The 26966-nt window shown below is 43.3% G+C and overlaps 1 protein-coding gene across 6 annotated transcripts in view; it reads right to left on the minus strand.

Moving 5' to 3' along the window:
• The window catches only part of ush2a (Usher syndrome 2A (autosomal recessive, mild)), a 222984-nt gene that overhangs the window by 34715 nt on the left and 161303 nt on the right, over positions 1–26966 (minus strand). For all 6 annotated transcript variants that reach the window (XR_008831481.1, XM_056413166.1, XM_056413164.1 and 3 more), the window contains 9 exons: positions 25237–25576; positions 20745–20942; positions 20450–20604; positions 15410–15608; positions 8561–8668; positions 6820–7003; positions 3868–4025; positions 1075–1233; positions 373–535 (listed from right to left, as the gene is read on the minus strand). Coding sequence is in view for 5 of the 6 variants with exons in the window: in XM_056413166.1 (XP_056269141.1) it covers positions 373–535; positions 1075–1233; positions 3868–4025; positions 6820–7003; positions 8561–8668; positions 15410–15608; positions 20450–20604; positions 20745–20942; positions 25237–25576 (1664 nt within the window). In the remaining variant the exon portion in view is untranslated. The remainder of the gene's footprint in view (positions 1–372; positions 536–1074; positions 1234–3867; positions 4026–6819; positions 7004–8560; positions 8669–15409; positions 15609–20449; positions 20605–20744; positions 20943–25236; positions 25577–26966) is intronic.

The raw sequence follows: 26966 nt of genomic DNA on the forward strand, positions 1-26966 counted from the left end.
CTGTGTTGTTGTATACTGTAGTGTATGTTTTAAATATGTCCGCTCCACATATCCTGATTGGTTGATGCCTTTATTAGTGGTGAAAAAGCTCAGAAAAATCAATCTTGAACCAACAATTTTCTTTTTATGTAGCTTTTTTGCAGCATAATATTCATGTTCTGAGTGAATTTACTCATGATAACAAATTTGATTCATCTGCAAATTAATCACTGGACAAAAACAGCCCGGTGTGTAAAGGCCTTCAGATCTCAACCCATTACATTACATTTTAGGTACAGGGTACAATGTGCCCTCAGTGAAATGATTAATGTCCTCTGAAGTATTTATTTGACTGTATATACCTAATTTGTGTGTTTTTTGTGTGTATGTTACCTGTATATATCGTAGGATGTGATGAGTCCGTTGGGTTTTTGGGGAGGTGACCAGTGGATCTCCAGGACTCGGGCTCCAGCTGCCTTCACTGTGGGAGCCAGCTGACCTTCTGGGGCGGTCTCTAACGTCCGAGCAGACACACCCTCTCCGACGCCACACCCACCTCCAAGGAAACAAAAACAGGAACAGTTAGTCCCAGAACATACATGCAGTGCGTCTTCAGTGCATTTGACAATCCCCACGGCTAAAAATCTGTCCTATAATTTTTGTCATTTTCTTTTCAGAATCCATCCTCCAACCACCTCTGGACTTTACGGCTGAATCCATTTTATCTTATTTAAAACGAGGAAACAAAAAAAAAAATAGTTTAGCTCCTCTATGAACGCTTGCATGATGAAGGCACATATTTTAAGTCATTTCCTATTGTTTAGCGAGTTTTAGTGGGCACGAAAAATACATTTGCTTTACCCACCCTCGTACTTTGAATCAAACAGATTTTCTCACTTTTAGAAGTTGATAAACATGTCAGTGGGCAGATTTGCAGAAGACATATTGATTATTATAGAGCTTGTTCCTGAGCAAAGCCAGTGTAAAACAGAACTCATTAACCTCCACAATGTAACAGTGTATGAGGCGTTCACCATTCACACAGCCGACTGCCTTGTGGATTGTAAATCTTTCAAACTGAAACCAAATACTTACCAATTTGACAGGCCTGCACTCGGATGTGGTAGGCGGTGAATGGCTCTAGACCAATCACAGTGAGGCGACGAGCTCGGCCAGCAGGACGAGTTACGCCTCCGTCGCGTTCTGGATTCAACAGGATGACGTAGTCTACAGGCTCGCTGCTGCTGAGCTGAGCTGCGGAGAAGCAGAAAGGAGAACGTTTCTACCAAAACAAAGAAGATAAATGATTTACTTTTTACACTTCGATCCAGAAGGACCAAGCAGACCATCAAAGCAGAGCTGGTCACATTGTGCTGAACTTTGAGTTATCTTTCATTATTGGGTAGTTGTAGAATTAAAACACAGATTTGCACTTCAGTGGCACTTAAATAGCTCTTATTGTGGTACTTTAGTAGTTCGACTATGTTGAGGAAATGTTACTTCCTGTATTCTTGTTGTTCTTAGTTTGTACTCTAGGTTGAAATGCACTTATTGTAAGTCGCTTTGGATAAAAGCGTCTGCTAAATGACATGTAATGTAATGTAGAAAATGCTTTACTTTTGTATTGCCGCCAAAACCTCGACAGGTCACAGGTATAAAGATGAGAGAAGTCTTATATTTGCCTTGATGCTCAGAAATATGAAACAACTGTGGCAAGATATTTCAACATCTGAAGGTCGGTTGACGCACAATACAAAAATGGTATTCACGACTCCATGCTGTCTACAGCCAACATGTTAGGTAACTTTATAAAGACGTACCTGTAATGTACTCAGGAAAGACACTAGTTAAGACCAGATGTTTGTATTTGATCCTGTATATATATATATATGGATATGAATAAACTAAATAAATAAAGGAACTATCTGTACAATATATGATTCCTACAAGTGCACCCACATACTTTTGTCTTCAAAACCTGATCTCACCGTCACAATCTTGGCCCCTTGGTCTCACAACGAGACAAAAAACACACAAATGTATACATACAGAAACACCCACACAGATACTCACACGCACGCACCTAGACTTTGTTAATATTCTCACCGGCGGTATTTTCCATAATTCAGGCCAACTGTATTGTGATGGGTTATTCAACATTCATGAACTCTGGATATCTCGAGAATGAACTGATTACCAGACAAATGAAAGACTTCAATTATTCACCCCCCAACTCACATATGCACACATGCACCTAAACACACACACACACACACACACAGACAAACAGACACAGATCATAATGCATCTCTCATTGATCGGCGTGTTGCTCTGCCATCGATGTTTAATCGTCACCGTGGTCTTTAACTTCTATTATTTACAACCAATCAGCTGCTTGGCCATCTCCCATTTCACACGCACACTTACATACAAAAGATATTCACGCAAATAAAGTGCTGCTCACACACACACACACACACACAAAGGCAGACACACACTGTGATGGAGGAATTGATCTGAGAGTAAATGTCTTTTTAATAGCCGTACGTCAGTGCTTTGGCAGTCGATGTATGCATATGAAGACACCAACACATGTGCATGTACGTACACACCGACGGTCACACTGTGAGAGAGTCTGACACACACACACAAGCCGAAAACACTCCAGACTCTGGGCTCAGGGAGTTAACCAAGCGTGAGAACCCAGCCGATATTTCCTCACCTTTAAAATCAACCCATAATGACAATAGAATAGGCCTGCCTATGGAAATGTCTCCTCAGTGATGTGTACACACACACACACACACACACACACAGTGAAGTGTCGTAGCTAGTTGGCCCTATAAGCGGTTTCTGAGATAGGAAACCAGCCTAATGAGAGAGTAATAGTCAATGATAGATGGGTTGGGGCAGACAATCACTGCCCCATAAGCAGGCACCTCTGCAGTGAGTGTATGCTCATGTAAACCTGTGTCTGTGTGTGTCTTGAGAGGCCAGAAGGTGAATGGAAAACTACTCTGGGACCCCTCTCTCTGTCTCCTCATATCAGAGGAAGAAGCCATTCACGGCAACAATGTGTGAGTAGCATGTTTTATTTCTCTGTCTTGTAGAGATAAATCCAATAAGTGTGACAAATATTATTTTAATGTTGGTCAGCGTTATTTAAACTATCGGGAACCTTCTTTTTCTGGGAAAAAAGCTGTTTTGAGAAACTGAATGTGTCGTCATCTCTTCTCAGTTCCTGTGAGGACGGAGCGATTCGACTCTTATTTAGAAACGCTCCTGCTGCAGCGTGACACGAGCATGTTCAGTGATTTATAAATTAGAAGGTTAAGTCTAATTGAGTCTTCCCCTCTGAAAACAGATTTAAATGTCTTACAAACACCGGATCGAGCCCCCCTGGCTCTTTGGGATCACTTCTCGGTGACCACAACATTACCCACAATGCCACCGTAAAGCTGTGGTAAAGAGTTTACGCATGCATTAATAAAATAGGTCAGAGGTTTGACTAGTTAATGGCGCATCAAAACATCAAATAGAGCCACTGGATCCCATTTAAAAGTGTTTTTGTTTGATGATATTGTCGACGCTCCTCAACAGTCCCAGGATAATGTAACAATTCTCAAGGATGATTTGTTTTTAAATCTAAATGTTTACATTTTATATAATTTACTTCATAAAATGTGCCACAGCTGCATACATAAATCATCTTTGACTTTGGAAATGATTTCTGAAGTAAAACACATTTGATTAAGCGCTGCTGCAGAACATCAATAAGTTAAGTTTCATCATCAAAAACCTAAACAGTGTTTCATCCCTATTGCAGTCGGAATTCAAACGCTTCACGACAAATGATTTCACACCATCCACCCGTCCGTTTAGACTCACCAGGAGGGGTCCAGGCAAGAGAGATGGAGTGGGGGCCCAGCACGGTCACATTGTGCGGAGGTTGGATCCCAGTGGGGCTTGAGACGGGTGTTTGTATAACATATGTGTCACTCACGCTGGTCCCACCCCCGGTGCTGGCCTCCAGCTCATACACATACCTGAAGAGACGGCGAGGGACAGAGGGAGCAGATGAGGGATCAAGGGAGAAGGAAAGAAGGTGCAGAATGTTAACAGTCCCAGTGTAGTGAACAGGAGCTGGTGGAGATCATGGCTGGAACAGCCAAAAGATGATAGAGAGTTTTATTAGTATATCTCAAATATATGTTAAATTGTCTCAGCACTTTCCACCAGTTTCCTACACAGTGCTGGTAGTTATTCACCTCGCACAGGAGCTGGATTCTCCACTTATGGGAGTGAAAATCTTGCATTTCGAAGTCCAGCGAGCAGCATCCTGTGAAGAGCTACCGGCAGCTATGGTTCTTAATTTGAATTAAGTGTCACAAGTGTCATCTTAACCTACCACATTAACAGAAATATCATAATCTACTACTCCAAACAGCAACACGAAGCAGGACATCCGCTGGTCTGAATGTCAAAGGGGCTCTTTAACCAGAGTTTATGCTGTTTTTAAGGTGGATTGTCACACAGCAAATCAGCTCCAGCCTACCCACTGCATTTAATACTGTAGTCTACATTGCTTTGGTAACTCTTCTATGGTTTGTGAATCTACATACACTCAGCAATGCTGTGTGTATTGGGCTGGAGAAAGAGTTAACTCTGTCAGTAACTTTCAGAGGTCAGTCCAGGATTGTTGGGATTGGTAAACAGGAATAACTGAACCATTGGATGTGATATATGTATTTTATGAAAGTGATATACAAGGGCAGAGTCCCCAGCCTCGACTTAGCATCATGTGGGAATGTATTCTATCCCTTTTAGCTTTTTTTTTTTTTTTTTACAAGAACTGCATGAGAACTGTTTTATTTGTCGGAACGGGAAAAACTATTTAGATCAGCCTGAGAACATGGATCACCAGCATGTTTTTTGATAATTAATAAAATAACAACTGGAAAGACTCCCAAGAAATCATGGCGAATGCAAATAGATTCAAACGTATTATGCCGTGATGTTGATTGTGTGCACAGTCCATGTGTGTGTGTAAACTCATACGGCGACTGCACTTGAGGTGCATATCTCTCTCTCTCCATCAGACATATCTCTCTCTCTCTCTCTCTCGTCTGTCTCGCTGCCTCTCTCGTACCATTCTCTACCTCTCTCGACCATGACATCATAAGATAGATTTCCCTTTTAAGAGCGTGCGGCTGGCTGGTGCTAAAGCCTACATTAGCTTTGTAAGTGGACCACCATTTAACATTAAAAGCCTTTAATTTGCTATAAAGTCCAGCACACATGCATTAATAGGCGGCGGTGTTGGGTTATTGTTCCTCTGCAGAGCGTTTTAAACAGGAGACCATTAGCGCCTCTGCAGTGAGTTAGAACGCAGTCAGGAAAATGTATTAAAGCTACTCATAGGTTACTTTCATAGACACACACACACAGAAAAAACAAAAATAAATGAGACGCACCAGCTGTAGAGGAGAGACAGAAAAAGACAGAAACCCTGAGAGCGAGTGTGATGGAGAGGGAGACTTCTATCATGGCATACGGTTTCAGTGGGAGAATGAATTCAAACACTTCATCACTGGAAGATATTTACTTAAATGTAAACACCGCCTTGGGATATAACAAATAAAGTGGCGTGTGTGTGTGTGTGTGTGATAGGTAATGTGTGAGAGGGGCATTTGCATCTGTTTGGATGTGGCTGTGTGTGTGTGTGTGTGTGTGTGTGTCCTGCGGGGCCAGCCAGAGGGAATAGGTTAATTCTCTCGTCATCTTAGACACTTCCTGGGCTGCCGAAGCAAAGTGACAGCTAATCAACATTGTCATAAATAATCAATGGCCACTTTGAGCAGTCTCACGCACATACACGTGCGCACGCAGACGGGCATGCGTGGGTCCACACACACACACACACACACACACGTGCACGCACTCGGCAAAAACACACAAAAGACTGCCTGAATAATGGGGCCGGTGCTCCCTGTGTAATTCTTGGTGCAGGGCTAAATTGGGAAAAGAAGGAAGGAAGGATGAAGGGAATGAGGTAAGACGGGAAAGGAGGGAGGGTGAGAGGAAAGAGAAGTGAATAGGAAGCGAGACAAGTGATGAGAAGCGAAGGGTCGAGACGGGAACGCCTTCTGGCGGACTATCTGGAATTAGGGAAAATTAAACGTCACACAAACACACACACACCACACACTGTCCTATCTTCCGTCCTTTCTCTTTCACACACTCAGAGGAGATGGGAGTACTGCGGGGTGTTATCCCAAGCATTTTCTATTCGGGGAAAGGAGAAATAGAGAGAAGGCCAAGGAGAGAACAGGAGAGAGGTAAAGGGGGGGGGGGGGGGATCCTTTTACACTCTCATAATTAAAACAGAAAATCCATTTTCGAAAAAATACACAGATTAATAAAGGTTAAATGAAAACAAACAGATAAATAAAAATCTCCGCTCCGCTGCCGTCTGTAAGCAAAAGCCAAATCTGATTTGTGTTTTAATGTGTGTACGTTTTAATGTTTGCATCCGTCACGGCCGTGTCAAATATTTGCTCATTAAATGACACAAACAGACGTATACAGAGTGCAGTCCTGAGAAAGAGACGTGGGTGGAGACGATAAAAGAGGAAACATAAGGGTGACCCCAATATAAACACGCGTGCACTCAAATGGGAAAATATTGAAATTAAAAGGGATGATTAATCCCGAAGCTACAAGTGAAGTGTGTTTATGCACGTCAGACTTCTGCACATGTGTACACACTCAAATACGCTTACATCCATGCGTGTGTGTGTGTGTGTGTGTGGGGGACGCGTGCGAGTGATCGCTCGCTACCTGTGGTTTGGCAGGAGTCCAGTGTCGGTATAATTCCGGTCACGGTGGTCTCCAGTAAAAATAGTGTGACCGTCTCTGTTCAGTCTGTACTGGGAGATGTGTCCATTGGGCCGGGGTGGCTGATCCCAGTACAGCTCCACCGCAGATGTGTTTATCGTCAGATGTCTGGGGCTTGACCATACACCTGAGAAGCAAAGGGGGGGAGAAGAGGTGGAGTGTTTCCCCACGTTAACTGGCAGCCATCATTGATGTGTATTCCTTTTTCTTTATGTCAGACAAACTGAACCTAACATCACATCATGTACTCAAACGGGATCTTTAAAACTGTCGGTTATAAACAGCAGCAAATATAAAAGCGTGTTTTTAATTAACCTGGGAAAGGTTGAATCACTATTTAGTTTACTGGAACCTGAGAACAGTTGATCAAATGAGGATGCAGATAATAGATTTATTGAGTCATGACTGAATTACTTCAATGATGTAAAAGACAGCTACGTTTTGTCATGAGATAATAATGAAACAGTGTAAAGAACATGCATCAGGATGCGGTTCTAATGTGTAATTGTATTATTTTAAATAAAACCCAAATGGTCTAAAAGGAATTTATTCACATTTAACTCAAATTAAATCTGGTGACTAATATATAAACCCAAACATGTAGCAGATATGTTCATTATAATCACACAGATAATTATTTTTTGATTATATGAAATCATATAGTGGACATTGAGATACACGTATAAGTGTGGAGGGTAGTGGGAAAGGAGCTTAAAATAAAATTTAAAAAGAGGTATCAAAAGAAAGACACAATTTAGATGAAAAGGGGTTGAAAATGTGCACAAAAGGAAAGAATGAGATATTTAAATTGAAAAGAAAGAGCATAAATATTGAAACCTTGGGAGGAGAGATGCATGTGCAATAGGTTTCAATGGGAGGAGTAACGAGATGCCAGAGAACAGAGTGGAGAAGACGGAAAAAAAGAAAACAGATGTGGAAGGAAAAGATCAAGACAAGAGAGAAGGAGAGGAGGAGGGGCAGAAGAAACAAGAGAGCACATGGAAACATGAGAAGTGGATGAAGAGAGGATAAAATCCCTCTGATTGGAGTTCTTTAATAAATAAAAATCCACAACGGCATTTTAGCCAGGCAACCAAAGGAGGCTTCGTTCCACTGTCGGCAACGGTGAGGAAGAATAGAGAGAGAGAGAGAGAGAGAGAAAGGTGAAGGGAGAGAGGGATATGGTACAGACCAAAGCAGGGCGAGCGAGGGGGAGGATTCATAAAAGGAAAGCAGTGAAAGAGAAAGAGAAGTTAGAAGAGCGGAGCGCAAAAAAGAGAACATCTATCTTAAGGATGAAGTAAAGAGGACGATGGCAGAGGACGTATTCATAAAATCCAAGAGATATTGTTACATTTCAGTATTTATCAAAAGGAAAATATCTTAAAGTTATCATATGTGGTTCAATTAAAACAAGCTTTAATAATAATACCGAAAAGGTTTAACTTTTTTTGCATGTATGTAAAAAAAAAAGGCAAAAATATATACACAAAATATTTGGACATTATTCTGGATCTTAGAGACCTGTGGACTCGCGATGACCACTTCATTTGTACATAAACATCAAACAGAGAGAATTTCCTAAAATATTTATTGAAGGTTTAAAGGTTTAACAGGATCTCCAGGGAATTCATTGGAGTGTGTGTGTGTGTGTGTGTGTGTGTGTGTGTGTGTGTGTGCGTACCAGCAGGGGAGGCTTGCATCGTGCGTCCTGTGGAAGGTGAGCTGGCTCCACATCCAACAGCTGTGCAGGCCACCAGCACATAGCTGTAGTCTGTGTACGGCTGCAAACCTGTAACACACACACACACACACACACACACACACAGACACAGACACACACACACACTTAAGATAAATAACAATATTTAAAAAGACCAATCACACACACTCACTTTACCAGATGTTATTAGATATATTTTACCATACACTGTAGATTAGTTTTTTCAAAACTGTAGAAAAAGGGATAAAGAAACAAAACAAAATGAAAACTATAGCGTCAAAGTAAAAAAGGGGAAAGCTTGGCCGGCCCGTATCACCAGCTCTCTCCCTCTCTATCCATTTCACTCTCCCTGCCTCTGTTCTTTCCACACTCTCTCAACAGATGGATCCATATCTGTCGGTGTTAAATTATGCATGCCATAACTCAATAATGAAACAACGTAAAGATGGGCAGCCGCGGAACTGACATGGGATAGGACCGGTCCGACGCTGTAATGTCATCAGCTTTTGATCTATGATAATTATGATACCTCGGTATGCGTTTAGGCTACAGCGTCCAGACATGATTTATTTATAGGCAGCCGCTATGCAGTCTCAAAGAAATCACACAGCGCTCTTTTAACTGCAACCACAGAAGAAATCTGCTTTTGGTGTTATATTGAACCTTTTTATTGGATGATTTAAATACTCAAAGTTGCTTAAACAATTCCACATGAACCTAAACAAAGTTACCCTGGAGTTAAAAGCACTTTCTGGTGATTGAAAACCTTTGTCTCCTTGGGATATATTCTCTGCCCGGGTTCTTGATATACGGCGGATGGATGGGGATTAATGGATGGATGCAAATCCTTAATGTTGTCATGGGGGTGGACTGGGTGTTTTATGGTCATTCACTTAGCTGACAGCATACAACAGCTTACAAATCAAATTGAAGGCAAAATGAAGGAACTAAAACGACTCTATTTCAAGAGGATGATTATAAAAACAGGGACAGGGTGTTGAATTCTTAATTCGCGCAATTGTAAATGTGGACATAATACATATTTTTACATCAATAACGATTTTTGATAGCTTAAATAAATATGTTTTAATACTGAGAGAAAGAGCCAGGCTGTGTTATAACGACATCATTTTTTTTTAATTGTGAAAAAAAAGAAGTAAAACTTCTTCTATTTACTGGCTTTTCACTAATATTATATGTCAGTTATCACACAAGGAATATGGTTAAAAAAAGAACAAAAAACTAAATTTTAATATGTGTAAAAGATATGTAAATATATATATATTTTTTTAAAGATAAAAGTCCCAGAATAATCTAAATCATCTATTGATGCTTCCAGCTGAGTATATTTGGATGCTGACAGCCAGAGAGGGAGAGCCTACTGTGCGCCTCAGCTGCTATACGCATATCAGTATCCATCCTGTGTTGATTACTACATACGGCAGAGGACACACACACACACGCACACACACACGCACACACACACACACAGCGGAGTGCTTCACCACGGTTTCCTCATGTCTCTTTCTACTGCTTAGCCTGCTTAACATGCCTCGCAGCCTGCCACGCTTAACACAACCTCTGATCAATGTGCGTGTGTGTTTGTGTGCGTGTGAGTGCACATGTTCTCAAATTGTTGCCCTATGTTTGGGTTAAATAAAGGAAATCTGCCAGCCATACAAAAGTACTAGGATTGAAGCGAGAGGCTCTGTTACACTATTTAACTGCGCAACTAAGCGCGTGTGCACTCCAGCATGGTAAACGATGTCTACACGGCAAGTGATGTCATTTGTTGCAACGCTGAATAAAGCGGTAAGCCTGCGCTGCGTTTTCTTACACACACACACAGACACAGTGACTCTACGGGACTCAGAACGGGCTGGAAATCGGACGTACAACTACGTTATAATATTCCATATAGAGCACACGTACACAACTTTAAGAGGCTTCTTGTGTTGATGGCTTCAGAGGGAGTGAGAATTAGAACTGTAAGTGAAATCTGTGTGCAAATACACAATATTAAGAGCGCTTTAACGTGTTGCCCGTGCCTCATAATTACTCAGTTCAGGAAGCAGAGAGCATGTGTGTAAAAGTGGAGTTACCCTTTCTGCCCTCTGTGAAAGGAGCAGCCAGAAACTACGACAAAGACGAGGCCAACAGACTCAGATCCTCTCCTTCTCCAACCGCTCCGTCTCACGATGTTTCAAATATGTATCCAGAACAAACACAATTATACGACTTCTTCGACGTGGATGTGCAGATGGGTGCAAAAAAAACACACAAACACCTTTGATGTTTCTTGGTGTGTTTCCAAATTACTTTTGACAGCCAGCCTGAAGAGGGCAGTGTTGGTCTGCTGAAGAGATGACACCATGTCTACCACGGTGTGTGTGTGTGTGTGTACGTGCAACAGAAAGAAAGATGTGCGCGTGTGTTTACCGGCACCGACTGTATGTGCGCTTACCAGTGCATACACACATGTGCTTATGTGCTTGATTATGGACGAGACGGAGGAAGCTTCAATCATTTTTACAGTGATCACTGGGAAGTGAGAAACGGGTGGAGGGCGTTTTGATGTGAGCAGCCAGTGTCTCACTAACTCAGAGTGAGACAAGGCTGTTACTGTCGTAGTGAGAGCTGGACATAGTCGAGATAGAGGTGTGTGTGTGTGTGTGTGTGTGTGTTTGTGCAAGACAGAGAGACACAGAGGGTGTAAGACAGTAAAGTTGAAGCTTACATTCAATTACTAAAGTAAAAGGGACAGACTGTGTTTGTGAGAAAGAGACCAAACAAGAGACAGGCTCGTGAGGCTGTTGTTGGGGAAGTATGCTGGTGTGTGTGTGTGTGTGTGTGTGTGTGTGTGTGTGTGTGAGTGTGTTGCAGTAAAAATAACTGATTTAAAACTGCTTTTTATTGACAGGTTGTCATTCCCTGTTTGCATTAGAGAATATGATAGGATGATTGGCACAGGCCACAGTGCCATGCCGGTTACCTGATACACCACATAGACAGAGGGAGAGAGAGACAGACAGACAGAGAGAGAGAGAGGGGGGAGAGAGAGACAGACAGAGAGAGACAAACAGAGAGAGATGGTGAATTGAAAGAGAAGATGGGTGGAAAGAAGCTGGAGAACCAGCTAGGAAAATGAGGAGTTGAGATCTGACTAAAATGGAAAATAGAAAGAAAGATTTTTTTATTATAAAAAACTAAATTTGCTTTATTTGCATGACAAACTGAAAAAAAGAAAGATGATTCATCAAGAAAAAGCACCGAAAAAAACCCAAATAAAAAAATAACAGAGATAAAGGCGGGAGGAGGGAGGGAGAGGAGAGCTTTGATAACACCTCTCCTAAATAATTAAGAGTTTGACTTCCTGTCTGTGGCTCCCTAATGCAGAGATTGTCTGGGATGGAACAATGAGATCAGGTTCACACACACACACAGACACACACACACAGACGCACACGCATGGACGCATAGCACACACACACCAGAGAGAGATATCCTAAGCAAGCTAGCCTATAAGTGCAGGTACAACTTAGAATACAGTAAATATATGCATAGTATACACAACATTCTCACACACACACGTGCATGTGCACAACGAGATAAACACACATACTGACTTAATTTACGCGCATATTCCCAAATCTCAGTATGGATGATAGGGCCGGGAAGTCGAGATCACTCACATTTACAGTTTTTAACCAATAAATAGAGCTATATATATATATATATATATTAATTGAGCTTAAAGTAAATATGAACTGTGTTAACTCTCACCTCAGAGAACATCCTCTCTCCTGCCCACTGCCCCATTGAGTTCCACCAAGTTAGACGCACACGTCATGAACTCATTCCACATATTGTTAGGTTCACACTTCTTATGAAAGACAGATTTGAGATTGATACATGAAACTAAAAGTTATCTTCTGTCAACCTCCCCCCCCTCCCCCGTCTACATTCCTGTACCTATAGCACGGACCAATCCGAGCAAGAGGGAAACGCATTAATAAATAAAAGAACATACTCTATTCCCTGCTGTTCTGAATTAATAATGAGCCTACAAACGACCAATTAAACACATGATTAATGTCATAATCTATATAATTGCAGGCAATAATTCATTGTGAGCTAATGGTAGCAATACTTAATATCGATTCACATGGGGTGTCTTTGTACAGTTGTGCTTAATTCTTTCTATGAAGTGTCCCTTTTCAGAACTGTTAAAAGTTCCATTAATAAGAGTCTATTTCTTGCTTATCCTAAGGCGAAACATTGATAAACAGGAAAGAAACGGTAGAAGCCACAAATTTAAAAAAAATACATTTTAGGTTCCGGCATCATAGAAGCAGCCGCTTACGTTCGTCTCAAATATTTGTAAATGTACTTGTTTTACAACAGATTTTTAATATAAACTTTTCTTAACCCTCCTGTTACCTTTCGGGTCAATTTGACCGCAGGCTGTTTTTCACTGTGTCAAACATATAAGAAATATCAATTTTTTTATTTATTTAAAGGGCTATTTAGGTAGTCAACAAACAAACATAAAGTACCTCACACTTAAACTTGGAAAACAATATTAATTCTAATAATTTTCTGGAGGTTTTAATTGCTGGGGTCAAATTGACCCCGAGGGTAAAATATGTCAGTAAAAATATAAAGGTAACAGGAGGGTTAAACATTGAATGGGGTCAAATTGACCCTAAGGTAACAGGAGGGTTAATAAATGAAAGCCTCAGGGACACAGTTCTCCAGTTTCTTTGGTTGCAGTGAGGGAGTGAGGGAGTGAGGGGGTGAGGGAGTGAGGTCTTGGCGTGTCTGTCTGTGACAGCGGTGAGAGTCGTCGGCGAGAAGCAGAGGATGAATGACGCCGTATTAAACATTAAAGATGAGGGAGTAGCACAGCAATTATTTCTGTTCATATTTCACTGGAAACACTCGTCCATCCATCTTTTCATCTGTCCCGCTCCTTCTTCCTTTTCTCCTTCACTCCATTTCAAAGGGTGTCATTCTGTGCCCCTTTCATTCCTTGGCTCACCCACCACTACTTCTCTGTTTTACTTGCTACCGTATTGTTTTTTTTATTTTTTTCAATTTCTAGGCGCACGTGTTGGTGTGACACTGTTTGAGGATCTTTGATTTAAACTAGAACACACACAGTATGAACACTGCGTGTGCGTGTCTGTATGCAAATAAGCGTGTCGAGACACATGACGAGACAAACTAAATTATGTTTCACTAAAAACACAATGTCACTAATGTTCAGTTATATGGAATACAACTTTAATATTAGTCATGTATAATTGTTCCACATTGAATTAGGAAAAAGAGCAGATAAGAAGGTACATGAAGTATTTTTTTACCATTAAACATCATAAATATATATGGAGTAGGGTTGTTCTGAGCTGGTTTGGGACGACTCAAGGCTTTTTCTTTTTTATCAATCTGTAGTGGCAATAACATGTTGATCCATTTCTGACCTTCTGTTGTTGTAAAACACAGCATTTCAATACATGAAGACACAGGAAGCCATTACAAATGAGTACACGTGCTATTGGAAGAGACACGTTGCAATGCGGAGAGACAAGAGCGGGTGAAAGAGAGCGCAAGAGACACAGAGAGCGAGAGAAAGAAGGATAAAGAGAGAGAGAGAAACTCCCCCAGTAGTGGGTTTTGGCAGAACACGCAGGGTTTCCCAGTGTCTCACTGGGGGACGGGGGAGTTTCACACACACATGCTGGTTGCTTACACTGGCGCGTGCGGCTGGTACAGTATTACAGCACATTACCATCTCTCTTTGGCATTGTTTGCTTTGCCTCATGCCTCCACACACACACACACACACACACAACTCCTGACCATACAAGCCAACCACAGGCACCATGGGAATAGTCTATTGGCTACTGGCAAAGCCGACGCCTGGTCCGAGTCCAAGACGGAGCGGAGAGCAGAGCCGTGGAGGGGAAATGCCACTGAAATGCAGTCACTCCACTCTTCCACGTGAACATTCAATGGATGGAAAAACAAATCAGCTTAAATGTTTACATTTGAAGCTAGTTTCATTATTATAATTCCAGCGACGGGAAGTATGTCTTTCTATGATTCTATTGTATTGGCCTGTCTCTGTTGCGTCTCCAACATATTTCAATAAAAGACAACACATGTTTGCTTTGCAATGCGTCATGCAGGTTTGTGTGTGTGCGTGTGTGTGTGTGTGTGTGTGTGTGTGTGTGTAGTGACTGATGGCAGCAGGCCAGCAACGCAGCTCCTCCTCAGGGTTGATAAAACCCACAAATTCAGACAGTCCTAACGCCACCAGGCTGTGTGCTGATCTACAATTTTAAGACACACTTACACACTGTATGTTCAGTGTTTTGTGAGAGCGCTGGGTCTCGACAACTGTTATGTGCATATTTTTTAGTTTTGGTCACGTGTGTTCTATTTGAGCTTGTGTGCCCAACTGCTATGTTTGAGTGTGCTTATGCCGTGTTGTTGGTTGTGTTCATGCAACTGTGTTTGTGTCTGTGTAGGATAGAGAGTGTGGTGGGAATCAGGTGTACATTCAGTCCTTAGATGGCTTCCAGAAACCAGCATCCGTCAATATGTGCATGACAAAGAAGAAAAAAGAAGAGGGGGAGGAGAGAAGAAGAGAAAGAGGAAGGGAGATAGAGAGAGAGAGATGACAAAGGCAAGGAGCACAGGGAAGAATATCTGGAGTGTGAGGTCAGGAGGTGAGGAAACAGGAGACAGGATAGAGGACTGTTGAGGAACAGAGGAGAAGTGAGGCCTAATCTCAGAGAGTCTTACCAGTCACCGTGTAATTTCTGGGCCCGTCGATGTGTGTGAATACGGTTCCTACGCCGGTCTGGTTCAGGTGGTACTGGTGTACGTTCCCATTGGGACGAGTGGGTTCAGACCAGCTCACAAGGAGGGAGAAAGGGCTTAAAGCAGCTACCACTGGAGGCTGCACGCCCTCTGGGACGCCCTGGACGGTCACCGCCACCACCTAAAACACACAGGGACATTCACACAAAAAGTATGAACGCATTTCTGATATTTTACCGAATATAAAAGGAGTGGCTAACAGAGGGATTTCTGCGGTGACCCTTTATGAATGTAATTAACACGAGATCACGACACAATAAAAAACTGCATCCAAATTCAGGGCTTCTCTTTACTTTGCTGGTAATATATGTATTTCTCGAATAATAAAACAGAAAGGTAAAATGTGGACAGCAACGTTGAAACCAAAACACAAACTATCACCCGCCTACATCATGGGAAAATATGGCATACTGTATAGCACCATAAGGAGCTAACATGTATGACAATCTGCAGACTATAGAATCCATACACAATAGTATATTTTACTCTTAGAATCCAATATATACCATATATATACGAGTTATTAGCAATTTAAACTAAAGCAGTGAACCAGTGCAATAACACTGGAGACCACCATCAATTAGCAGCAACCTGCAATGCAAAAACAACAACCAAAAAAGCAAAGATTTTCACTGTAGTATTTTGAGTGTGTTATTGTAAATTATTTGTGTAGTATTTGTGGGCCCATGTGAACGCTGGGTGAATGTGGAGACCACAGAATCACAGGGCAATCTGCTGCTAATGGCAACAGGGATATCCTGCCTTAATAGACTGTCACAAGCACTTCCCCCACCTGTCCCACACAGTGCTATGCAATTAGAAGACTGCTACTACAACTAAGGACACACACACACACACACACACATGTATACACACACACACACACACTCAAATACCAAGAAGGGAAGAGAGGAAACAAAAAAGGAGGGGGGGGGGAGAAGATAAGACGCTGAGAAAGTGTTGGATCAGCGAGTGCTTCACTGTGCGGTTAAGATTTTGCTCAAATGTAAAGGAAGTACCACCACCTACAGTGTGGAGGTGTGCCCTAATACCCTAAATGCCGTACACTTAACATAAAGTTGACTTAACTTTGTTTGGATGGAGAACTAAACTCTGACGAACCCAAACCCTAACCTGGGTGATCCAGGTTCCCTCTGCTCACCAGTGACACTACCGGCCTCTATTTATACCTCCTTGCTTCATGCATCTTAGTGTAGATTCATAAACAGCTCAGATAAATAGAATAGAGACACTTACATTTTACTCACAAGTTCTAAAAAGCTTCATACACACATTGAAGCAAACGTCACAGGGGTGATATTCAGTCAAGCCTTCGTTTCTGCACACAAAGGAATGGAAACTTGGGAGGGACAAAGGACAATGGGGTTGTGTTTCTGCTGGACACCGGATGACAGTTGGTGCTTATACAGCGGAAAGGAGCGAGGAGGAGGAGAGAGGTTAAGAGACGAGAGAGACCACAGTTAGGAGAATCTGAAGAGAGCGGCGTTTGGATGGAGAGGATGACAGAAGACGAAGAGCAGAGGGAACAGGACAAAAGGATTCAAAGAGCGAGGAGGACCAATCGCTCTTCCTCCCTCTCTAAGTGACCGACCGTATTAGATCAGCACCTTCTGTTGTCACAGCGGGTGTGTGTTTGTGTGCGCCTGTGTTTGTTTGTTCGTGCCCGTGTGTGTGTGTGTGTGTGAGGCGGCTGATGCCAGGTAATTGCGGTGGTGTATTAGGTTAGCCCAAGTTATCCCATAATTGGGACTGTTTGACCAATTTTCACTGGTGTACAAACTAATCCAACTCACTCCCTTTCCACCCTCTGCTGGGAGTGTGTGTGTGCTTGTTTGTGTGAATGTGTGTAAGTCTGTGTGTGTGTGTGTGTGAGAGATGCAGCTAGACAAAGAAAGCGAGAGAGGCAGAGATTGAGTTTGTGGTGTAACTCCGGATGGCTTCGGGGTTTGTGCATGTAATTCTCAGCTAAACACAACATTTCCAGCCGGGATGAAGCTGCTTCCATAGGGAACTGTTTCTGCTATGAGGTCACGTCCTGTTTTATTCTATTAGATTCAAGCAAAATGTTAACTGTACAGTTAAGGCAAGTACACCGACACACACACGTCTCCTGAGAGCAAACCTAGAACTAGAAATGACATTAAATTCTGTCCGGATCTTACATTACAACTCAAACTAATGAACTTAATATGAGAGTCAATGCTCTCATTATGTGTTTTAGGGTTTTAAAATGTAAAACTCACACAAACAAGACTTAAAACAGACAACAGGAACACATTACTATTCCTATCAACCCCACTGAGAACCAACAGCCAATTGTGCTCTGAACAGCTTTAACCTGATTTCAGCTCCTTCCTCACCAACACGATCAGCCCGGAGACATTACCCCGCCTCGGATCAACTGGCAGTGGGAAAAGGTAAACAATTAACAAAGTAAAGGTCTCTTTACAAACGAGAGTCAAATGTTGTGCGGACACAGAACGAGGTGAAAGGTGGCCAGAGAAATGGCTCAAAGTAAGTCGTTGTTTGACAGGTGTGATCCACATTGCCCTGATAAGCCGACAGGTATGGAGGACTCAAAATGACTTAAGTATAAATAAATAAATAAATGCATGAATAAATATTGGAATAAATAAATTATTAAATAAATGTATAAATAAATAAATACAATAATAAATGTATAAATAAATAAATAAATACAGAAATGAATAAATATAAGTTATAACTCAACAGGACATCATTAAATAAATGTATTTCTACATTTCTGTATTCCTTCATTTATTTATATCTCTATTTATGTGTCCACACGTATTTCTTCATTTATTTATGTGTGACATTTACGTGTCCGTATATTCAAATGAGCTGGGGCGGTATTTATTTACACTTAAGTCATTTTGAGTCCTCCATAGACAGGATGTTGGATAGAAGTCGTTCTGCTTCCTGATCTTCGCAACGTCTTTTAACGCAAGTTCAAAATAAACATACGAGCCGATTAGCGCAGCATTCCTCCCAGGTCCGCCCACATGACCGCGGCTCCCCTGTAGGCTGGAACAGGTTCCCACTTGATGATGAGCACGGACCACCGGCGACACTTACAAGTGGTCGACTTGGCAGGTACAGGCGAGGGTGACATTAGGATCCTTTAATAAGGTGGAGAGAAATCCAATAATATTCCCAAATCAGCATATGCTTTCACTGTATACATTAACAAAAAATGTGAAACTGGATGCCTAAAATAAAATCAGAATCACTATGTAGGCTACATATTAGGAAAGCTTACAAGAATGCTGTTGTATTCTTCTTTCTCTCTCTTCATCTCACCGATCATTTACCACTGTCCTACATCAAATTATTCCGATGTCATCCGTGTCATCATTCTCCCCAACAACCCTTTATTGTACACATTATTCTGTCCGCCGTCGTAGCTTTCTATCCAGCGACACTACCCCCGTCTCGTTCTCTCTCGTCCATCCACCCGCCAGTGACGAATCTACAGGCTTTGTTTTTACGTAAGAATGCGGCCATCAAAATGATGACGTGTTAAAAAGATGAAGAAAAAAAAGGCAGAAAGACAGTTTTCAACGAGAGCGTTCATCACCCCAAAGCCGGAGAAATTAATTGTTGTGGTGGTATCAGCTCCGCTCCAGCCAGAGAGATAAGGGGGGGGGGGGGGGGTTCTGTGTGAAGCTATTATGGACGCTATCACAAACATCAGGGAGGCTCAGCAAATCCTGAGCCTCGCATACCGGGAGAGAGAGAGAGAGAGAGAGAGAGAGAGAGAGAGAGAGAGAGAGAGAGAGAGAGAGCGGAAACAAGGCTAAATAAAAACTTGTTTCGACGTGGAACAACATCCCACACTGTAATTTCTCAACAACAACAAAAGGTCAAACACAAGTTTACAATTTGTAAAATATCACTTGCGGAACAACTGTGCAGCTGGATAATGAGAAAACTGCACCTGAGGAGTATTTTACGAGAGAGAGAAAAAAGGACATTTAAAGGCCACTGGCAGCCCGACGGATCAGGTGAGCGACCGACTGCAGAAGGGCAACGCTGCAGGTTGCTCTGGGAAGTTTAGCCGATGTGAAGCCGGGGGCCGCATGGCCCGGCAACTTCTCCCCGACAGAGCACGGCAGGACAAGTGATTGTTGCACGCCTGTATTCAGACAGGTACGGGGTAGCCCGTGTGTGTAAGAACACAAGAGTCTGAGTCACAAAAGCAGCTCCTGCACACTTGACTATTGTGGTAAATGTTTGGATTGGCTGAGATTAGATGGTTCATGAAAGAAATTAAGAAAAAAAACTTAATGTTTGTTGATTAGAAATGTGAAAGATACCCACATATGTGACAATGTACACACACACACACACACACACACACACACACACACACCTTTAATTGTTCAGTCTAAATTAAAGGAGTGAACTGAACTACGAGGTGAAGCGGTACTTAGTTCACTGAAGCTCAGTCCATCTTTAGAGGAGCTATTAGATAATCATACAGGGGAATAATGTCTTTATGAAATGGGGTGCTACAATAGAGTAAGGAATTGGAAAGTGAGTGTGTGTGTGTTGGTGTGTGAAGAAAGAGAGAGAGCTGTACATGGAGGGCTGGAGGACAGAGACAATCAAATAGCATCGAGTAGAACTCCATGGAGCAGCTGTCTCTTTCCAACTGTAGGTGCAATTGGTAAATATGTACACAATAACTACAATGAAAGTGTTACTTATGAGTCACTTATTGGTTATCTTAAAAGCTACTGCTGATATTTCAAGGTTTACAAAAAGGCATGCCAGCCCAGTTCTGTGTATTTACTTTGAATTCTCCAAACTCCCAGCACCCCCTGAACGTTATACTGCTAAACACTTGAATCCTGATGCAGACTGTGTGCGTATTATGTTTGTGAGACAGGTTTTCCACATATGTATAAGCAATCTTACCTTTGTGCTGTCGGCACAACCAGCCCGGTTACAGACCCTCAGCTGGTAACTGTATTCCTGGAAAGGGCTGATCCCAGCCACATCAGTGAAACTGCTTTCATCACCACGGTAACGCTCTTGTCCATCCCGCAGCACAACATAGTGGGTGATGTCCCCTGGTGAAATGGAGAAGTTACTTTTCAATCAATGTCAGAAGTTTTTCATGATTCAAAAGTAAATCTTTAAGGATCAGGAACAGCGCTCTCCTCCTGAAGGACAGAAAGGGTGATTCTTCGTGAGACACACGCACACACACCATTAGGCCTGGCGGGTGTTTGCCATAGCAACTGGATGATGTCATCTCGTTCTCCTAAGCGACTCCAGCGGGGCGGTGCCACTCCCCACGGCTTGTCTTCACTGGTGGTCACTGTTGTCGCATCGCTGGAGCCTCGCCCGAAGCTGTTCCAGCCCCTCACTCGGTACTCGTAGGTGGTGAAGGGCTCCAGCCCAGAGTCTACGAGAGAGTGAGGTAGGAATGACAGAAGACGAGGAGCAGAGGGGATACAACAACAAAATAAGGCAGGGTGCAAGAAAATAATCAACAAATCTGTCAGAAAGATCGTCAACACATGGATTTAGGAATAATTGATCAACGTATATATATTTACCAGCAATACAAGTGATTAATAGTGTAAGTGATCACATAGTAGGATCTAGAGCCAGAATGCAAAGAATTAAGTTGTCCACTTATTGCATGTTCTAACTGAAAGAGCTAATGTGAATGTGTGAAAAAAGACATCTATCAACTATAAATTATCAAAATCCAATACAATAAAATATTTGCGGGCATCACTTTTATTTGACTGTCCAGTCTGTTAATACAATGAAGAATATTGAGAAAAATTCAGATTTTCAAAACATACTTCGTCCTCGTCACCAGGCAGACTACAGATTTAAAGACGGCGTGGAGCAAAATAATGATGATGGATTTGTTGTATATGAACTGTTGTACCAACGGGTGTAGCTCGGGACCCTTCTGTACAACATGGAAGCTGTGTGTAAACACACTTTATACACTATGAACATATACCAAATATATGCACTATCACTGGTGCATAGTTGTAAACGCCAGGCCGTTACTGAAGCATTCTGGGAATTGGGTTGTGACAACCCTTCTGGTGAGGTATTCATACAGGAGCATATACATACAGATGCCCTCCCACACACACACACACACACACACACACACACACACGTGCATTATTTTTAGGAGTGTTAAGGGACTGCTGCTGTAAATGAGATTACATTTTAACTGCCAGTTTGGGACTCTTGTCTTTACTACTGTGATAACCCGAGCAGCAAAACACACACAGCGACTGCTGTGTTTCCTAAACATTTAATTTCAGTGTTTGATTAAGAACCAAGTTCAAAAATTCTAAATACAAATTGGGTGTGGACAACACAATATGTATGCATATCAATGTTCGCAATTTGTGTGTGATCTACCTTAGGATTTCCCCCAGAAAACCATATCATGATACCCAGACTGTGTGTGTGTGTGTCTGTGTGTGTGTGCATGAGAAACATCTGGTGTATGGTGGGTGGCGACAGCTTTATGTGCCTCTGTCCAGATGGTGTCACAGCATTGCCTAGAAACTCTTATCCTAAAGGCCCCGCCTCCCCCCGCCACACACACACACACACACACACACACACACACACACACACACACACACACACACACACACACACACACACACACACACACACACACACACACACACACACACACACACACACACACACACACACACACACACACACACACACACACACACCAACCTAACTGGACACTAACGCACACAAAAAGCATGTCATTATTGCACAACCACCCATACACACATCACATCCACAACCACAATTAGTCTTGATTAAACAGACCCATCTACCCAGATAAATAATGTGTGGACGGACTAAAAATCCTGACGCACACACACCCACAAACACCAATACACACATACACACACACCTGTGCCACACCAGAAATTCCCTTTTGGCTGATAAATAGTGGAGAATGTTAAAAATGCCATTTAAATGCCCATCTTTAAGTTTTAATGACACACAAGAGTACAGCGCAGAGAGCGTTACCACGTTAACAGCTATCAATGTACGCTCCAACAGCTGTCTGGATGTGTGTGTGTACGCATGTGGAAGGGCATCTGTCTCTAAAGCCCGTTGATTGCGGCTGACACATTCAGAGTAAATGCAGAATTAGTTTCCGCGCGCTCAAAATGCGTACGGGCGCGGCGTTTCACAGATGGCTCTGTGCTGCTCTGCTCCGGTTGTTCTTCAGCACGGCTCGGAGGTCAGAAGCAGGGATGCAAATATACTTTAAATACACTTAAATGGGCAAAGGGTCTAAAACTCAAATGACATCAAGCAATCCGAGGCATTCTGAAAAAAGAGAAGATTATGCGATAGAAAAGCCAAACTTTAAAGCTGCTGCTGACTTCCTCTTTTAAAAATATTTGAACTACAACAGCGTGGGAAGTTGCGGAAAGGTCTGAGAAAACTACTCGGGGAACTTCACTTCCTCGAGGACACGAGTCTGTCGAGCTGCTCGGATCGCACACGTTGGCGCATGTTTGCAGCCGAGTGAAGATCAGTGATTGGAAAAGAAAAGCTGAAAAACTATGCCTGATTAATGAGAAATTGGTACAATACCTGAATGGGACTTGGGACTGCAGATGAAAAATAGCCTCTTGGCTAACTCTGGCACATTTACTGAAATGTTTTTATCAATGTACACTGTCCCTTATTAAATTAACCATTAATTATTATTTTTTTACAGGAGACAGTGAGCGAAGCAAACATTTGGTTTTAGAGAAAGATAATGAATCTGGCACATTTAATTGGTGGCAAAACAAATGCAGCGGTAGCTATGCCCTTGTGGTTAGAAAACCAGGCCTGTCACTGTCACGAATTCCCCACCTTCCTAGCTAAATTCATCCTCCTGTCATTCCAGATCCTGTCATATTCACCTGATTGTCCCTCATTCCCTTCACCTGGTCCTCACGCTCTTCTCACCTGCAGCCCATCCCCTCATTCCCTTCACCTGGTCCTCACGCCCTTCTCACCTGCAGCCCATCCCCTCATTCCCTTCACCTGGTCCTCACGCCCTTCTCACCTGCAGCCCATCCCCTCATTCCCTTCACCTGGTCCTCACACCCTTCTCACCTGCAGCCCATCCCCTCATTCGTCCCTCATTCCCTTCACCTGGTCCTCACGCCCTTCTCACCTGCAGCCCATCCCCTCATTCCCTTCACCTGGTCCTCACACCCTTCTCACCTGCAGCCCATCCCTCATTCGTCCCTCATTCCCTTCACCTGGTCCTCACACCTTCTCACCTGCAGCCCATCCCCTCATTCCCTTCACCTGGTCCTCACACCCTTCTCACCTGCAGCCCATCCCCTCATTCCCTTCACCTGGTCCTCACACCCTTCTCACCTGCAGCCCATCCCCTCATTCGTCCCTCATTCCCTTCACCTGGTCCTCACGCCCTTCTCACCTGCAGCCCATCCCCTCATTAGTCCCTCATTCCCTTCACCTGGTCCTCACGCCCTTCTCACCTGCAGCCCATCCCCACCTCATTCCCTTCACGTGGACCCCACGTCGTTCTCACCTGCAGCTCATCCCTCATTAGTCCCTCATTCCTTCTCACCTGCAGCCCATCCCCTCGTTAGTCCCTCATTCCCTTCACCTGGTCCTCACGCCCTTCTCACCTGCAGCCCATCCCCTCATTAGTCCCTCATTCCCTTCACCTGGTCCTCACGCCCTTCTCACCAGCAGCCCATCCCCTCATTAGTCCCTCATTCCCTTCACCTGGTCCTCACGCCCTTCTCACCTGCAGCCCATCCCCTCGTTAGTCCCTCATTCCCTTCACCTGGTCCTCACGCCCTTCTCACCTGCAGCTCATCCCCTCATTAGTCCCTCATTCCCTTCACCTGGTCCTCACTCCCTTCTCACCTGCAGCCCATCATTCCCTTCACCTGGTCCTCACGCCCTTCTCACCTGCAGCCCATCCCCTCATTAGTCCCTCATTCCCTTCACCTGGTCCTCACGCCCTTCTCACCAGCAGCCCCATCCCCTCATTAGTCCCTCATTCCCTTCACCTGGTCCTCACGCCCTTCTCACCTGCAGCCCATCCCCTCGTTAGTCCCTCATTCCCTTCACCTGGTCCTCACGCCCTTCTCACCTGCAGCTCATCCCCTCATTAGTCCCTCATTCCCTTCACCTGGTCCTCACTCCCTTCTCACCTGCAGCCCATCCCCTCGTTAGTCCCTCATTCCCTTCACCTGGTCCTCACGCCCTTCTCACCTGCAGCCCATCCCCTCATTAGTCCCTCACTATTTAGCTCCCTCACTTCCACTTGTCCTCTGCCAGATTGTCTTGTGTGTCACCGCCAAACTTTCCAGGGAATTCCTAGTACTGATCTGCCTGTTACGACCCTGTTTGCCTGTTAACCCGACTTGAGATTTTTGCCTGCCCCTTTTGGATTTGTTGCCCTGTTTGACTGACCAACCGGTTTTGACCCTGCCTGAGACATTAAGTAAACAGCCTCCTCCTGCATTCCTGTGTTTGTCGTGCTTTTGGGTTCCAGTACCTGTAACCTTTACAGTCACCAAAGACACTCAACACTGAGGTCCAAAAAGTTCAAGCAAAACAAATATATATATAAAGGATACTAAACACAAGCCATGCTAGTTACTATGGAAACGTCAAGTTATTTAAGGTTCAGCCACAATTACCTGTATAGGTGTATCTGTTGGACTCTCCGCGGTACACGACCTCCTCGTTGGACGGGCACAGGCTCCCCTCAAGCCGCAGGTCCTCAGCGTGTGTGCGACTGCGTGCGTCTGCCATGTTGTACGTGTTCTCACTTCTGTGTGTGCGGGAGGACGGGCCCCCGGTGAGGGTTTCCCGAGTGCTGCTGAAGGAAGGCGCGTGTGTCGTGGAGGGTTTCTCGGGGCGTCTGTGCGCAGACAGGACCCACGTGCAGGCGCTCGCCGCCGGGTCGAGGTCACACACGCCGCAGTAGGCCGTGGACGCTGCCGCCACGGGACACACGGCGCCCTGCAAACACCGGCGCTGCCCAGGGGAGGACGGGAGAGACGGTTAACGATGGAGTAGAGGCAAAGCGTAACCAAGAGGTTCAGAAGCTTTATTCGCTTTAAGCGATTTGTCTCCATGATTGCAGAGCACTCTGGCACAACCCCCACACAAAGGCATCTTATCGGAGTTCACTCTCATCTTTTGACACATGTCCGAAGCGTTTTCTCTCCGTCTCTCACACACACGCTACGGGCAGAACGTCGCCGCGTTGGTGTGTGTGTGGTAAGCCTGGTCCTTAACGACGTCATTAGAGCTAATGAGAGTTCCTACCCTTTGCCCCCGTGTGTGAGAGCCTCTGTTTGTGTGTACGCGTGTGGCTGGCCTCACGCTGACTTAGGAACACACAAACACCGCATGACCCCGGTTGATAAATGGAAGACGGCCCGATCCCCAACTCCTGATGTGACGGTGAGTTTGGGGGTGGAGAGAGCGAGAGAGCGAGAGAAATCCTATCTACCAATATTCACTGGAAGTGTAAAGGCCGGATGTTTGTTCTGCCAGAGGAGCTTGCATTTCCTAAGCTTGAAAGCCACTTGTGACTTGAATGCAATTATTCATTGGCGGTTGATACTTAAACTACCGTTCAAAAGTTTGGGATCACCCAGACAATTTCGTGTCTTCCATGAAAAATCACACTTTTATTTATCAAATGAATATAAAATATAGTCAAGACATTGACAAGGTTAGAAATAATGATTAATATTTGAAATATTAATTTTGTTCTACAAACTTCAAGCTCAAAGGAAGGCCAGTTGTATAGCTTATATCACCAGCATAACTGTTTTCAGCTGTGCTAACATAATTGCACGGGTTTTCTAATTAGACATTAGTCTTCTAAGGTGATTAGCAAACACAATGTACCATTAGAACACTGGAGTGATAGTTGATGGAAATGGGCCTCTATATACCTATGGAGATATTTCATTAGAAACCAGACGTTTCCACCTAGAATAGTCATTTACCACATTAACAATGTAGAGAGTGTATTTCTGATTAATTTAATGTTATCTTTATTGAAAAAACAGTGCTTTTCTTTGAAAAATAAAGTCATTTCTAAGTGATCCCAAACTTTTGAACGGTAGTGTATGTCATATCCATAGGTTTCAAGTTTCGAGTTTCAAGGTTTTAATTTGCCATTTGTGGCTAGACCAACAGTCCAATGTAAATCTGATGCAGGGCTCTCAGAGTCAACAGTTTAGAAATAACACTATAATAAGAAAGAAAACATTCAAAATATAAAAGAAAACACGACACAGAAGGTGTTAATATGTACAGTTGTGGATACAGAAGGTGCATTTCATCTTGTTTTTCTCATCAATGTGTCACCTCTCCTATTTTTCCTTCCACTAATATGCACTTTGCAGAC

The sequence above is a fragment of the Pseudoliparis swirei genome, chromosome 4, assembly GCF_029220125.1.
Source record: "Pseudoliparis swirei isolate HS2019 ecotype Mariana Trench chromosome 4, NWPU_hadal_v1, whole genome shotgun sequence".
NCBI classification, from domain to species: domain Eukaryota; kingdom Metazoa; phylum Chordata; class Actinopteri; order Perciformes; family Liparidae; genus Pseudoliparis; species Pseudoliparis swirei.